At 41.5% G+C, this 14,991-nt stretch overlaps 1 protein-coding gene across 1 annotated transcript in view; it reads left to right on the plus strand.

Annotated features, from left to right (window-relative positions):
• The window catches only part of LOC140560819 (guanylate-binding protein 1-like), a 17,815-nt gene extending 5,730 nt beyond the window's left edge, over positions 1 to 12,085 (plus strand). The window contains exons 2-11 of the mRNA XM_072685377.1: positions 1,971 to 2,178; positions 3,013 to 3,140; positions 3,539 to 3,648; positions 4,492 to 4,706; positions 4,847 to 5,089; positions 6,637 to 6,785; positions 6,873 to 7,004; positions 7,262 to 7,474; positions 7,620 to 7,722; positions 11,340 to 12,085. Of these exons, the coding sequence (XP_072541478.1) occupies positions 1,992 to 2,178; positions 3,013 to 3,140; positions 3,539 to 3,648; positions 4,492 to 4,706; positions 4,847 to 5,089; positions 6,637 to 6,785; positions 6,873 to 7,004; positions 7,262 to 7,474; positions 7,620 to 7,722; positions 11,340 to 11,743 (1,884 nt within the window). The 5' untranslated portion in view covers positions 1,971 to 1,991 and the 3' untranslated portion in view covers positions 11,744 to 12,085. The remainder of the gene's footprint in view (positions 1 to 1,970; positions 2,179 to 3,012; positions 3,141 to 3,538; positions 3,649 to 4,491; positions 4,707 to 4,846; positions 5,090 to 6,636; positions 6,786 to 6,872; positions 7,005 to 7,261; positions 7,475 to 7,619; positions 7,723 to 11,339) is intronic.
• The last annotated feature ends 2,906 nt before the right edge of the window (positions 12,086 to 14,991 follow it).

Below are 14,991 nucleotides of genomic sequence, written 5' to 3' on the forward strand. Positions count from 1 at the left end.
CGTTAATAAGTTTTTAGTCGAGTCGTTAATAATTTTAGTTTTTAGTCGAGACGTTACTAAGTTGAGTTTTTAGTCGAATCGTTAATAAGTTGAGTTTTTAGTTGAGTCGTTAATAAGTTGAGTTTTTAGTCGAGTTGTTAATAAATTTAGATTTTAGTCGAGTCGTTAATAAGTTGAGTTTTTAGTTAAGTTGTTAATAATTTGAGTTTTTAGTTGAGTTGTTAATTAATTCAGTTTTTAGTCGAGTCGTTAATAATTTGAGTTTTTAGTTGAGTTGTTAATTAATTCAGTTTTTAGTCGAGTCGTTAATAAGTCGAGTTTTTAGTCGAGTTGTTAATAAGTTGAGTTTTTAGTCGAGTCGTTAATAAGTTGAGTTTTTAGTTGAGTTGTTAATAAATTCAGTTTTTAGTCGAGTTGTTAATAAGTTGAGTTTTTAGTCGAGTCGTTAATAATTTGAGGTTTTAGTCGAGTCGTTAATAAGTTACGTTTTTAGTCGAGGCGTTAATAAATTCAGTTTTTAGTCAAGTCATTAATAAGTTGAGTTTTTAGTTGAGTCGTTAATAAGTTGAGTTTTTAGTCGAGTCGTCAATAAGTTGAGTTTTTAGTCGAGTCGTTAATAAGTTGAGTTTTTAGTTGAGTCGTTAATAAGTTGAGTTTTTAGTTGAGTTGTTAATAAATTGAGTTTTTAGTCGAGTCGTTAATAAGTTGAGTTTTTAGTTGAGTTGTTAATAAATTCAGTTTTTAGTCGAGTCGTTAATAAGTTGAGTTTTTAGTCGAGTTGTTAATAAATTGAGTTTTTAGTCGAGTTGTTAATAAGTTGAGTTTTTAGTCGAGTCGTTAATAAGTTTTTAGTCGAGTCGTTAATAATTTTAGTTTTTAGTCGAGACGTTACTAAGTTGAGTTTTTAGTCGAATCGTTAATAAGTTGAGTTTTTAGTTGAGTCGTTAATAAGTTGAGTTTTTAGTTGAGTCGTTAATAAGTTTTTAGTCGAGTCGTTAATAATTTTAGTTTTTAGTCGAGACGTTACTAAGTTGAGTTTTTAGTCGAATCGTTAATAAGTTGAGTTTTTAGTTGAGTCGTTAATAAGTTGAGTTTTTAGTTGAGTCGTTAATAAGTTTTTAGTCGAGTCGTTAATAATTTTAGTTTTTAGTCGAGTCGTTAATAAGTTGAGTTTTTAGTCGAGTTGTTAATAAATTGAGTTTTTAGTTGAGTCGTTAATAAGTTGAGTTTTTAGTCGAGTCGTTAATAAGTTTTTAGTCGAGTCGTTAATAATTTTAGTTTTTAGTCGAGACGTTACTAAGTTGAGTTTTTAGTCGAATCGTTAATAAGTTGAGTTTTTAGTTGAGTCGTTAATAAGTTGAGTTTTTAGTCGAGTCGTTAATAAGTTGAGTTTTTAGTCGAGTTGTTAATAAATTTAGATTTTAGTCGAGTCGTTAATAAGTTGAGTTTTTAGTTAAGTTGTTAATAATTTGAGTTTTTAGTTGAGTTGTTAATTAATTCAGTTTTTAGTCGAGTCGTTAATAATTTGAGTTTTTAGTTGAGTTGTTAATTAATTCAGTTTTTAGTCGAGTCGTTAATAATTTGAGTTTTTAGTCGAGACGTTAATAAGTTGAGTTTTTAGTTGAGTCGTTAATAAGTTGACTTTTTAGTCGAGTCTTCAATAAGTTGAGTTTTTAGTCGAGTTTTTAGTCGAGTTTTTAGTCGAGTTGTTAATAAGTCGAGTTTTTAGTCGAGTTGTTAATAAGTTGAGTTTTTAGTCGAGTCGTTAATAAGTTGAGTTTTTAGTCGAGTTGTTAATAATTTGAGTTTTTAGTTGAGTCGTTAATAAGTTGACTTTTTAGTCGAGTCTTCAATAAGTTGAGTTTTTAGTCGAGTTTTTAGTCGAGTTGTTAATAAGTTGAGTTTTTAGTCGAGTTGTTAATAATTTGAATTTTTAGTCGAGTCATTAATAAGTTGTTTTTTTTCTCCAGGCAGTGAAACAGGAGCTCGTCATGGACGGAGATCTCATGCCAGAACCCATTTGTTTGGTGGAGAACGTGAATGGCTCACTGCAGGTGAATGATGATGCCACTCAGTACCTGGACGGGATCAGCCGGCCGGTGGTGGTGGTCTCTGTGGTGGGGCTCTACCGCACAGGGAAGTCTTACCTCATGAACTGCCTGGCAGGAAAACAAACTGGTAAGAGACCCTGAGAAACAGATCTGATGAAAGACCAGTTTCTCCTGCAGGAGTTTTAGGATTACTGGGTTTGCTGTTTGTGGAGATACGAGTTTTAGTCTGGTGGTGATGATAGACGTGTGAGAATCTTCAGGAGCAGTTTGTAAAATCAAAGAAAAAAAAAGTGTGATCAGGTGACCTTTTCCAAACATACACTATATGGACAAAAGTATTGGGACACCTGCTCATTCATTGTTTCTTTGGAAATCAAGAGTATTAAAAATAGTTGACCCTGCTTCTGTTGGAGTAACTGTCTCTACTGTGCAGGGAAAAGGGCTAGATTTTGGAGGAGCATTGCTGTGAGGATTTGATTGCATTCAGCAGCAAGAGCGTTAGTGACACCAAGATGATGGATGACCCCCAACCCACCTCATCCCCAAATTCCCAACTCATCCCAAAAGTATTGGATGGAGTTCCACCATCCATCCATCATTCCAGAGAACACAGTTCTTCCACTGCTCCACAGCTCAATGCTGGGGGGCTTTATACCCCTCTATAGCCCATGCCTGGCATTAGGCAGCATAGTGCCAATAGGGTCATGATGTTTATCTGCTCCAGAGAGTCCTATTCTATTGGCAGCACTTCTCTACAGGGACTAGACAAGCTTTATCAGCAATGGGTTCAGCTTAAAGTAGCCTCATTAGAAGGTGTGTCCACAAACATTTGGACATGTAGTGTATGATGGAGTCCACTCCACACCAGGACACTCTTGGAGTCTTTTATGGTGTTGAGACACACCTCCCTGCTTGTGGGAGTGTCTGTCTTATTAGTGATGATGCCTGTGGTCATTTTCAGGCTTTGCTCTGGGCAGCACCATCGAGTCCAAGACTAAGGGCATCTGGATGTGGTGTGTGCCGCACCCCTCTAAACCTGGACACACTCTGGTGCTGCTGGACACTGAAGGACTGGGGGACGTGGACAAGGTGAGACCCCAACTCCAAAGCAGCACAGAACCTGAAACGTCCTCCTGCTGGAGATTTCCATCGTATTCAGTCCAGACTCTGCACTTCAGTCCCAGCCTGAGATTTAGAGAGAGGAGACGTTCCCACCCGCCATTAAAGAGTAAAGCTCTGAACAGAGAGCTGATCTTCTACCGATGAAGAGCTTCTGAAGTTGATCTGGTCAGGCTGAAGTCCAGCTTCCTCACGGCGGGTTCATTACAACACACTACTACTACTGATTAGTCTCCTATTGGTCCTGTCACTGCTATTAGTGCTTTAGTTCAGTCAGTCCTGTTAGTGTAGTTACTCCGGGTGGTGCGTTTGTCTAAGCTCTAGATGAGTTCCCTCTCCTGCTGGGTTTAATGTCAGTGTTGTTTCAGGGAGACTCGAAGAACGATGCCTGGATCTTCTGCCTGGCTGTTCTGCTCAGCAGCACTCTGGTCTACAACAGCAGAGGAACCATCGACAACACAGCGCTGGAGAAGCTGCAGTATCCTTTATCCCAAACACACCACTACACACCTGTACACACCTACACACACCTACACACCACTACACACCTGTACACACCACTACACACCACTACACACCTACACACGACTACATGCCTAAACAGACCCCTACACACGACTACATGCCTATACAGACCTCTACACACCTGTACACACCTACACACCTATACACCCCTACACGCCTGTACACCCCTACACACGACTACATGCCTATACAGACCCCTACACACCTGTACACACCTACACACCTATACACCCCTACACACCTGTACACCCCTACACACCTTTACACACCTATACACCTACACACCTATACAGACCCCTACACACCTATACAGACCCCTACACACCACTGCACACCTCTGCAGACCCCTACACACCTACACACCACTACACACCTATACAGACCCCTACACACCTATACACCCTTACACACCTGTACAGACCTCTACACACCACTACACACCTATACACCTCTACACACCTGTACACATCTACACACCTGTACACATCTACACACCAATACAGACCCCTACACACCTGTACACACCTGTACACCTATACAGACCCCTACACACCACTACTTACCTATACAGATCTGTACACACCAATACAGACCCCTACACACCTGTACACACCTGTACACAAGACATACTGTTTCAGCTGCTTTTTAGACTCATATAGATATTATATATATATATATACATATTATAATAATAATAATAATATACAAAAGCTATACTATTATTGGCAAAAGCTATACTACACACACACTCACACACACATCATTATTATGTGTTATTGTCCTTATGATCCTGCAGTTTTGTCACTGAGCTCGCAGAGCACATTAAGGTGAAGTCACCCTCAGCAGCAGGACAGGAGGAGGAGGAGGAGGAGGAGGAAGACTCTCAGTTTGTGCAGTTCTTCCCAAACTTCATCTGGACGGTGCGAGACTTCATTCTGAAGCTGGAGACAGAGCAACAGGGGCAGGTCACTGAGGACGGGTACCTGGATTTCGCCCTTCAGCTAAAGAAAGGTACTGATGATGTCACTGGTGATGATACTGAGATCCACATGGAGGTGGGAGGGGAGGCGGGTCTGCTTTTCCCCCATGAAGAAAAGCTGAGAGGTCAGAGTTCATTCCTTTCATCACGTTAAACTCTTTCTTTCTTGCAGGTCAAGGCCGGAAGGTAAGCGAGTACAATCTTCCACGGCAGTGTATTCGGAACTACTTCCCGACGCGGAAGTGCTTTGTGTTCCCGTTTCCGGCCTCCCAAGACAACATGTCTCGTCTGGAGAGCCTGGACGAGGGTGACCTTTATCCGGGCTTTCTGGAGGCCACCCAGCATTTCTGTAAATACGTCTTTACTAACAGCCAAGTGAAAACACTTAAAGGAGGACACCAAGTCACTGGGAGGAGTGAGTGCTTCACCACACGTCACCTTCAACCTGTTCCTTCACTCAAATCAGTCTGATCTGATCAAACTAGAGCTGAAGTTTAGTAGTAATGAAATTATACAGGATAGGACAACAAAACCATCATGTAATATTTAAGGGTTACACAGAGGGCCCAGCACATTACCTTTACCTTGCAAACCTCTAAATTAACATACTAACCATACCCATAACCAAAATGTATTTTAATGCCCCATTCCTCACACACTTCTTGTACACTAAATGGAAAAAAGTATTGGGACACCTGCTAATTCATTGTGTAAAATCAAGGCAATTAAAAAGAGCTGATCCTGCTTTTGTTGAAGTAACTGTCTCTACTGTCCAGAGAAGAAGACTTTCTACTAGATTTTGTCAGAGCTTTGCTGTGAGGATTTGATTAAATTCAGCAACAAAAGTGATAGTGAGGTCAGCAAGTTCTTCTATTCTTTCTAGCTTATGTTGACTTGTTTTAAGACAATTATGTTTAATTAAAAATAATAGTATAGCTTTTGCCAAGAAATACCGCTTCAAACTAGCAAAAAGTTCAGCCAGTGAAATAAGACACTTTCAGTATATAAAATATTTTAAAACAAGTAAAAATATGTTAGAATAACTTGAATAATTCTATAATATCCTAACAAATCTAAAATTAGAAATATTAGAGATTTGGATTTAGGAGGATTTCATTGTTATATATTATTGTTTGCAGTGTACTTAGACAACACAGCACTCCTAGTTTTGTATTTACGTAGTGCTTTTTACATTGCATGTTGCCACAATGCAGGGCAAGCCAAATGAGACAGTGGCAAGTAAATACTCTATCCCACAGAGAGGAGGACCAGGACTTAAAAGGGAACCCATCCTCCTCTAACACAACAAGAAAAATAACTGGACAGAAAGAGCTGGGTCGGGCAGCACCAGAACAGAGCTATACAAAAAGAGTATCTCAATGCATGAATCAAGAAATAGAGAGAATACAGACAGAAAGGAAAAACTGAGGGGTTATGAGGATTGTGGCAATTACCGTAAGTTAACACAGTGGGAGAGTCTGATGCAGAGGGTAGGTAGGCAGCAGCACCCAGCCATAAACAGACTTGCACCAATATCAGGCAAAGAGCAGGAAGCAGTGCAGGAAATTGAAGAGAGTTATATCATGTATGTAAAGAGTCTGGTGACAGGCCTGCTCCTTTCTAGTCCTCAGTAACCCCAGTAATCTCAGTAATTAGAACTCGACAAACTGTCAGTGTTCACCTAACGTAAGGCAGCAAGCCATGCTGGAGACACCACAATTAATTTACCTGACAGAAAAAATTAATAGCCTCAATTTTTAGCCCATCGGCTCCCTCTTCATTATTCACTTTATTATCTACCAAAACTTCTAACTGGTTTCTTCAAGATTCCAAGTTTCACCATCAACAAACCTCCAGACTTATTGGGTTTACCCCTCATCATTTCCCACCTCAGATCACCATCAGTATCTCTGATAGCCATCATAAGTGTATGCCTGTGTGTGTGTGTGTGTGTGTTCTCAGTGTTTGGTCATCTAGTGAGGGTGTATGTGGAGACCATTTCTAGTGGGAACATGCCCTGTCTGGAGAATGCTGTGGTTGCCATGGCAAAGATAGAGAACCAGGCAGCTGTACAGGAGGGGGTCAAGGTGTACCAAAGTGGGATGGAACAGGTAACACCTACCTGCACACACACACACACACACACACACACTGGATTTACTAAACAGGTGAAATGAGCTGCTGACGTTGTCCTGCAGGTGAGCAGCTCATTTCCTGTCCGTGTGGATGTGATTTCTGCTGAACACCAGAGGTGGAGCAAAATGGCCACCGATGAGTTCTTGAAGCGCTCTTTCAATGACCAGCATGGAGAGTACCTCAAAACACTCACAGTGAGTTTTACACACACACACACACACACACACACAAAGATTTACACAATATGTCCAAATACTTGTGGACACCCCTTCTAATGAATACATTCAACTACATTAAAGTCACACCCATTGCTGAGACACAGATGTGCAAATGCACACACACAGCCTGTAGAGAAGTACTGCCAATAGAATAACTTTTGTCCATATAGTATATCTCTGAATTTGAATCTCCAGCCCTCATTAAATGTGTGTGTGTGTTTTCTGTATTTTAGGAGGCAGTAAACAAACATTATTTAGAGCTTGTTGATCAGAACATGGAGAGGTCAGAGAACAAGTGCTGGGAGCTGCTGTCTGACCTGTCCAAGGACATGAATGAGCATCTGCAGAAGGGGCAGTATGCAACACCTGGAGGATATGAACTCTACTGCTCACACAGAGACAGCATCGTCTCCCAGTACCACTTAGAGCCCAACAAGGGGGTCAGGGTAAGAGATCAGCTGAACAGAAGGCCTCCTTGACCTCCAGCCTCCTGGAACTGCAGATCTTCATTACTGCATGTCTCAGTGTGTGTGTGTGTGTGTGTGTGTGTGTGTGTGTGTGTGTGTGTGTGTGCTGCTCTATTCTGTGCAGGCTGAAGATGTGCTGGAGGCGTTTCTGCAGAAAAGAAGTGTGGAGGCGAACGGCATTCTCCAGGCCGACAAAAAAATAACCGAAAACGAGAAAAAGATTAAGGGTAAGACAACAGTGATATTATCAGACCTTCTGAGAACAATATCTGACTATATTACTGTGGGGACATATGATGGAGACATTTGCTGGTCTGGTAGATCTCTGGTAGGTCTGAATCTGAGATCCAAAAGTCACCTGTGAAACACACCTGAACCCATTGAGGTCACTTCTCCTGAATGTTCCAGAACCACAACAGCCAGGTGCAGTGTGTTCTCTTCTGTAAATGAGTGGATTTGAGGGATTACACACAGTGTTGGAGTTGAACATGAACATTCACTCATCATGTGCGTGAAGGTCATGGCCGTACACATATGTATGTATGTATATATATGTTGTGAACCACTGGGCTAATGTGTATATAATAATATGTATATACACACTTACACACACATATATATACACATACATACATATACACTGCATAAAGGGAACACTTAACCAACACAATATAACTCCAAGTAAATCAAACTTCTTTGAAATCAAACCGTCCACTTAGGCAACACTGATTGACAATCAATTTCACATGCTGTTGTGCAAATAGAATAGACAACAGGTGGAAATTATTGGCAATTAGCAAGACACACTCAATAAAGGAGTGGTTCTGCAGGTGAGGACCACAGACCATTTCTCAGTACCTATGCTTTCTGGCTGATGTTTTGATCACTTTTGAATGTTGGTGGTGCTTTCACACTTGTGGTAGCATGAGACAGACTCTACAACCCACCCAAGTGGCTCAGGTAGTGCAGCTTATCCAGGATGGCACATCAACACGAGCTGTGGCAAAAAGGTTTGCTGTGTCTGTCAGCGTAGTGTCCAGAGGCTGGAGGCCCTACCAGGAGACAGGCCAGTAACAACCCAGCAGCAGGACTGCTATCTCCGCCTTTGTGCAAGGAGGAACAGGAGGAGCACTGCCAGAGCCCTGCAAAATGACCTCCAGCAGGTCACAAATGTGCATGTGTCTGCATAAACGGTTAGAAACCGACTCCATAAGGATGGTATTAGGGCCCGATGTCCACAGATGGGGGTTGTGCTCACAGCCCAACACCGTGCAGGACGCTTGGCATTTGCCAGAGAACACCAGGATTGGCTAATTCGCCACTGGCGCCCTGTGCTCTTCACAGAGGAAAGCAGGTTCACACTGAGCACATGTGACAGACGTGGCAGAGTCTAGAGATGCCGTGGAGAGCGATCTGCTGCCTGCAACATCCTTCAGCATGACCCATTTGGCAGGGTCGGTAATGGTGTGGGGTGGCATTTCTTTGGAGGGCCGCACAGCCCTCCATGTGCTCACCAGAGGTAGCCTGACTGCCATTAGGTACCGAGATGAGATCCTCAGACCCCTTGTAAGACCATATTCTGGTGCGGTTGGTCCTGGGTTCCTCCTAATGCAGGACAATGCTAGACCTCATGTGGCTGGAGTGTGTCAGCAGTTTCTGCAAGATGAAGGCATTGAAGCTATGGACTGTCCCACCCGTTCCCCAGACCTGAATCCGATTGAGCACATCTGGGACATCATGTCTCGCTCCATCCACCAACGTCACGTTGCACCACAGACTGTCCAGGAGTTGGCGGATGCTTTAGTCCAGGTCTGGGAGGAGGTCATGGCAGTATATGTATTCTATATACATAGATACATACATACATACACATTATTATATACACATTAGCCCAGTGGTTCCCAATTATATTTACAGTCATGCCCGAAAGTATTCATACCCCTGGCAAAGTTTGACTTAAATTTACTTTTATTTAACCAGAAGTTATATTTTTGCCTTGAAACGACACAGGCATCTCCCAGGAGATAACACGATGATGTACAAGAGGCATCATTGTGGGAAAAAATATTTCTCAGCTTTTATACACATTTGAACAAAAAGTGGCATGTCCAAAATTATTCATACCCTTTGAAAACTGTCACAGTATATGGGAAAATCCAAAGTTCTATACCATTCCAAATAGTCCAAGCTGTTTTAAAGCATCCTAATTACCCTGATTCATTGGGAACAGCTGTTTTAATCAACTCAACAGGAGAAAAACAGCAGCTCTCTGCAGTTGGTTTGTGGACAGTCATGGCTAAGACAAAGGAGCTCACTAAGGACCTGCGGCTGTGCATTGTGGCCGCTCACAAGTCAGGAAAGGGCTATAAAGCCATATCAAAATGTTTTCAAGTTCCAGTGGCTACAGTGCAAAGTATTATTAAAAAATACAAGAAGTTCCGCACTGTGGAAAATCTCAGAAGATGTGGTCGGAAGCCAAAAGTGACACCTGTGCTGGCCAGGAGAATAGTGAGAGAGGTGAAGAAAAATCCAAGGATCACCACCAAGGCCATCCTGGTGAATCTGGACTCTGCTGGTGGCGACATCTCAAGGCAGACAGTTCAACGGACACTGCACACTGCTGGGTTCCACGGACGCAGGCCAAGGAGGACACCACTTCTCCAGAAAAGGCACACAAAAGCCCGCTTGACCTTTGCAAATGCTCATCTGGACAAAGAAGAAGACTTCTGGTGTTCTGTTTTATGGTCAGATGAAACAAAAATTTAATTGTTTGGCCACAATGATGTGTGCACCATTTGGCGTAAAAAAGGAGAAGCCTTCAACCCTAAGAACACCATCCCCACTGTCAAACATGGTGGTGGGAACCTAATGTTTTGGGGGTGTTTTTCAGCCAATGGACCAGGGAACTTGATCGCAGTAAATGGCACCATGAAAAAAGAGCAATACATCAAGATTCTCAACAACAACATCAGGCAGTCTGCAGAGAAACTTGGCCTTGGAAACCGGTGGACATTTCAGCACGACAACGACCCAAAACACACAGCCAAAGTGGTGAAGAAATGGTTAGCAGACAAAAACATTAATGTTTTGCAGTGGCCCAGCAAGAGTCCTGACTTGAATCCAATTGAGAATCTGTGGAGGGAGCTAAAGATCAGGGTGATGGCAAGGAGACCCTCGAACCTCAAAGAGTTGGAGCTCATCACTGACGATGAATGGGCAAAAATACCAGTGGAGACATGCAAAAAGCTGGTCAGCAATTACAGGAAGCGTTTGATTGCTGTAATAGCCAATAAAGGCTTTTCTATTAATTATTGAGAAGGGTATGAATAATTTTGGACATGCCACTTTTTGTTCAAATGTGTATAAAAGCTGAGAAATATTTTTTCCCACAATGATGCCTCTTGTACATCATCGTGTTATCTCCTGGGAGATGCCTGTGTCGTTTCAAGGCAAAAATATAATTTCTGGTTAAATAAAAGTAAATTTAAGTCAAACTTTGACAGGGGTATGAATACTTTCGGGCATGACTGTATATGTCATATAAGGTTATATAAGGCTGTTATATAATCATCATTTCAGATGCTCTGCTTATCCCCAGTGTGGTCATCCGGGACCCTCACAGTAATGACCACAGGTCTATTTACTGCTTATACTTCACTGATTCAGTACATACAGCACTGTAGACTGACAGAGTAATCTTACTTTCACATCCTCCTTCTCTCCACCTCTCCATCTCTCCACCTCTCCCTCTCTCCACCTCTCCACCTCTCCACCTCTCCATCTCTCCACCTCTCCATCTCTCCACCTCTCCACCTCTTTCTTCACATACTCTGGCACTTGACAGAGGAGAGAGAAAAGGCAGCTCTGATAGAGCAGCAGAAAAAAGCAGCTGAGGAGAAGAAGGTGGAGACCGAACGAGCGATGCAGGTGGAGAAAGTGCGCCATGAGGAGCGACTGCAGCAGATGGAGATGAAGATTGAGGAGGAGAAGCGTCTGCAGGTGGAGGAGCTAGACAAAGCTATGGAGAGAAAACTGTCTGAACAGAAAGATCTCATAGAGAAGAACTACAAGGAGAAGGCCGAGCTGATGGGCCTGGAGATTGAGCAGCTTAAGAAAGAGAAAGATCAAGCATCTCAGGGCTTTTTTAAGACTACTTTCAAGCCTCTTCTAGAAGTTGGTGCAGAAGTGTTCTCCAATGTCCTCCAATATAAGCTCATGAGATCAGCATTAAAAGGTTCTCCAGTTTAGAAACCTAGAAACTGACACACGACTCGTTTTATTCCAATCGTTTCTTAAATCAAATTGTAGAAAGATTATAAACTGCAGTGTGGGTGACAGGCTAGGGTGTTGGGCCTAGACAGAAGCATTAGCATTAGCACATGTTTATTTCAGTGGGATAAGTGCTGTATGTAATCCTGGATGTTGAAGGTAACTGTGCGCATTAGAGTGTCAACATTAGCAGTGAAAGATAACATGCTAACAATGCCAATTACGCTGATGGAGCCATCTTTAGGTTGGTGTGGTCAGCACTGTAGCATTTTGGACCAATATTTTATTTTTATGATGTAGATGATTAGTGATGATGATGTAATTAAGTCAAATTTATTGTTTAAAACACAATAAAGACACAAACTGAACTTGTTTTGTTTTGTATATCTGCCAGTCTGTGGCTGGAGGGGCAGGATTTCCAGCCTAACGATTTTTTAAAGTCTGCCCAGCAGAAGCTGAAACTAGCCCAAACATCTGCCCCAGCATGAACTCAGATTCAATGCAGATTTTGCAGAGTTTTCACACCTACAAAGAATGGAGGGGTCTGTAATTCCTATCGTAGGTACACTTTACCTTTGAGAGACAGAATCTAAAAAATCCAGAAAATCACATTGTTTCTTTTTAAATAATTAATTTGCAATTTATTATTATTATTAAAATATATAAAATATATATATAAATATAAAATATGGTACAGAAATTGGTACAGAAACCTTTGTTCACAATTACAGGGGTCAGACGTTTCCTGTAGTCCTTCACCAAATTTGCTCATACTGCAGTGGGGATTTTGGGCCACTCTTCCAGATCTTAAAGGTTTCTGGGCTTTCGCTGGGCAACATTGAGTTTCAGCTCCTTCCTAACATTTTTGGAGAATGGCTAGGCCACTCCAAGATCTTGAAATGGCTGTGTGTTTCGGGTCATTGTCATGCTGGAAGTCCCAGCCACAACCCATCTTCAGTGCTCTTACTGAGGGAAGAAGGTTGTTGGCCAAAATCTCACAATACATGATCCATTTACACCCCTTTCAAACTCAACCCGGTGCAGTCGTCCTGTCCCCTTTGCACAAAAGCACCTACAAAGATGTTTCCACCCCTATACTTGACGGTTGGGATAGGGTTCTTGGGGTTGTACTTATCCTTTATCTTCCTCTAAATGAGTGGAGTTGATACCAAAAAGCTCTATATTGGTCTCATCTGACCACATGCCTTCTCCCATGTCTTCTCTGGATCATGCAAGACAATTAGTTAAGGTATGGAACACTAAGGGGGCATTCACTAAACCAAAAGGCAGGATGAGATACTTACAGTACCCCCTATCACTGAGAAATGCAGTTTTCTATTCATCACTCACTTTTGATAAGATAATAAAAATGTTACTGGAGTTCAAAAGAAAAAAACTGAGTTCGTTGGAGCACTTATGTTCATTTTAACAGGCTGTGTAATATGTGTGATAACCCCCTCACTGACTGGTCCTTAATCCACAGCAGACAATCTCAGTATAGATTTCAGGGCCTCCATTGGTATCTGGAGATGACTAACAAGCAGCACTTGTATGACATTTTCTTCAGCACTGGACTTGAAGCTCAAAGGTACAATCAAAGGTACAAAGACAGAAGCAGACCCATGCCAGAGTCACAATAAGTTAAACCACTAGTTTCAGTTATTCTCTAAACAACTGATCCTTGTGCATAGAAAATGATGCTTAAGGATTAATATAACAAGGTTGGAGGGCAAGAGTGATAGCCACAGTACCAGACATGGACAAAACTAAAAGAGAAAAGGTCAGCTACAGCAGAAAGTTGAGCCCTCTCCATGGTGCTGAATGTCAGCATTTCTTTGAATAGTCCCCAGGACTGTCTGACGGTTTTCTGAGACCTTTCTCTGATACTCAGCTGAGTGTTCAGAAGAGAGGCCGCCACCTGGCAGCCAACTGCCCTCACTTCGTCTGGCAGCACCTATTTTACCATGATTAAGATTCTTTATACAACTGAGATGACTCGAGTAGGTACTATTGGGGGTAGTGAATTTTAAATAAAGTGGCTGTATATGTGTGGTAGTTCAGAGTCAGTAGGTTTTCAACAATTTCATACTAAACCCCCACTCTGAATGACAGCTTACATCTCAATCAATACGTTATGCAGCAATTCTGAGGAGTCAAATTCCCCTTTCATAGTGAGACATGAACAAGCATTTTCTAAACATTACACAGCAGTTTCTAAACATTATAGACAAGAACAGATCCCAGAACAGAACTCCCAGACGCTTTATGAATATGGACCCTGGTCAGTTACAGATCAATATAGTGTTCATAATTTTTGATTACGAGCCAGATTAGGACAGATCATGTGACAGCCTGCCACAACAGTTCATAACTGCAGTAAAGCTCATAATTACAGCCTGAACTGTAGATTATTCAGCAGTTAGATGCTTAAAATGACCCAAATGAATCAAAACAACACAGATTGATTCACTGCTCATTATTACATTATATATTAAGAACAGGACACATGCTGCATCAGGAGTGCATTATGACCTTGCACCATGCAGTATAGAGGCATTAGAGGGAGAAAGGTTGGAGGGAAAGGAAAGTGAGCCTCAATAACTTACTTTCATTTAGTACTGGATGATGAAGTCAGATTCCCAGTAAATCGAAACTCTGCTCGTTTATATGCCCCTCCTTCACTTTTGCTCCACCACTTCATCTCAGGCCTGGAAGTGATGGGAGCTACTCTCAGCATCTGCAGCAGATAAGGACCACCGAGAGGCAAGTCTGATACTATCCCACCTCTAAAAACATAGACAGGTTTTTAAAAGTCAAGCTTGTATTTTTAGGTCAGTGAAATCAACAGGATTCTGAAACTCAGCTTTTTAACTTTTTAACTATTCACATTGGAGTGAAGGGGGTAAATAATCATTATCTCAAATTAAGATAATTTATTATTGAATAACTGATTTTATTAAAAAACAGTCCTTAAATCAATTTATAGAGCCATTACATTGTTTTAATTAAAATATTTTTTAAAGTGTAGTGTCTAGTTGTGGACACAGCCTTCCTTAAATGTAGATTTACGTGTCTAGTGTTAAAATAATAGATTGATTGGAAACGTTGAGAATTTGTGCAAATTCTCAAAACATCCTGGAGAGATTAATATCCAGGAGCACTGCATTAGACTTTTGACATCATATCTCAAAGCTATTTGCTCAAAATTTAGACTTAACTTCTGGATT

Source organism: Salminus brasiliensis, chromosome 8, assembly GCF_030463535.1.
Source record: "Salminus brasiliensis chromosome 8, fSalBra1.hap2, whole genome shotgun sequence".
Taxonomy (NCBI): domain Eukaryota; kingdom Metazoa; phylum Chordata; class Actinopteri; order Characiformes; family Bryconidae; genus Salminus; species Salminus brasiliensis.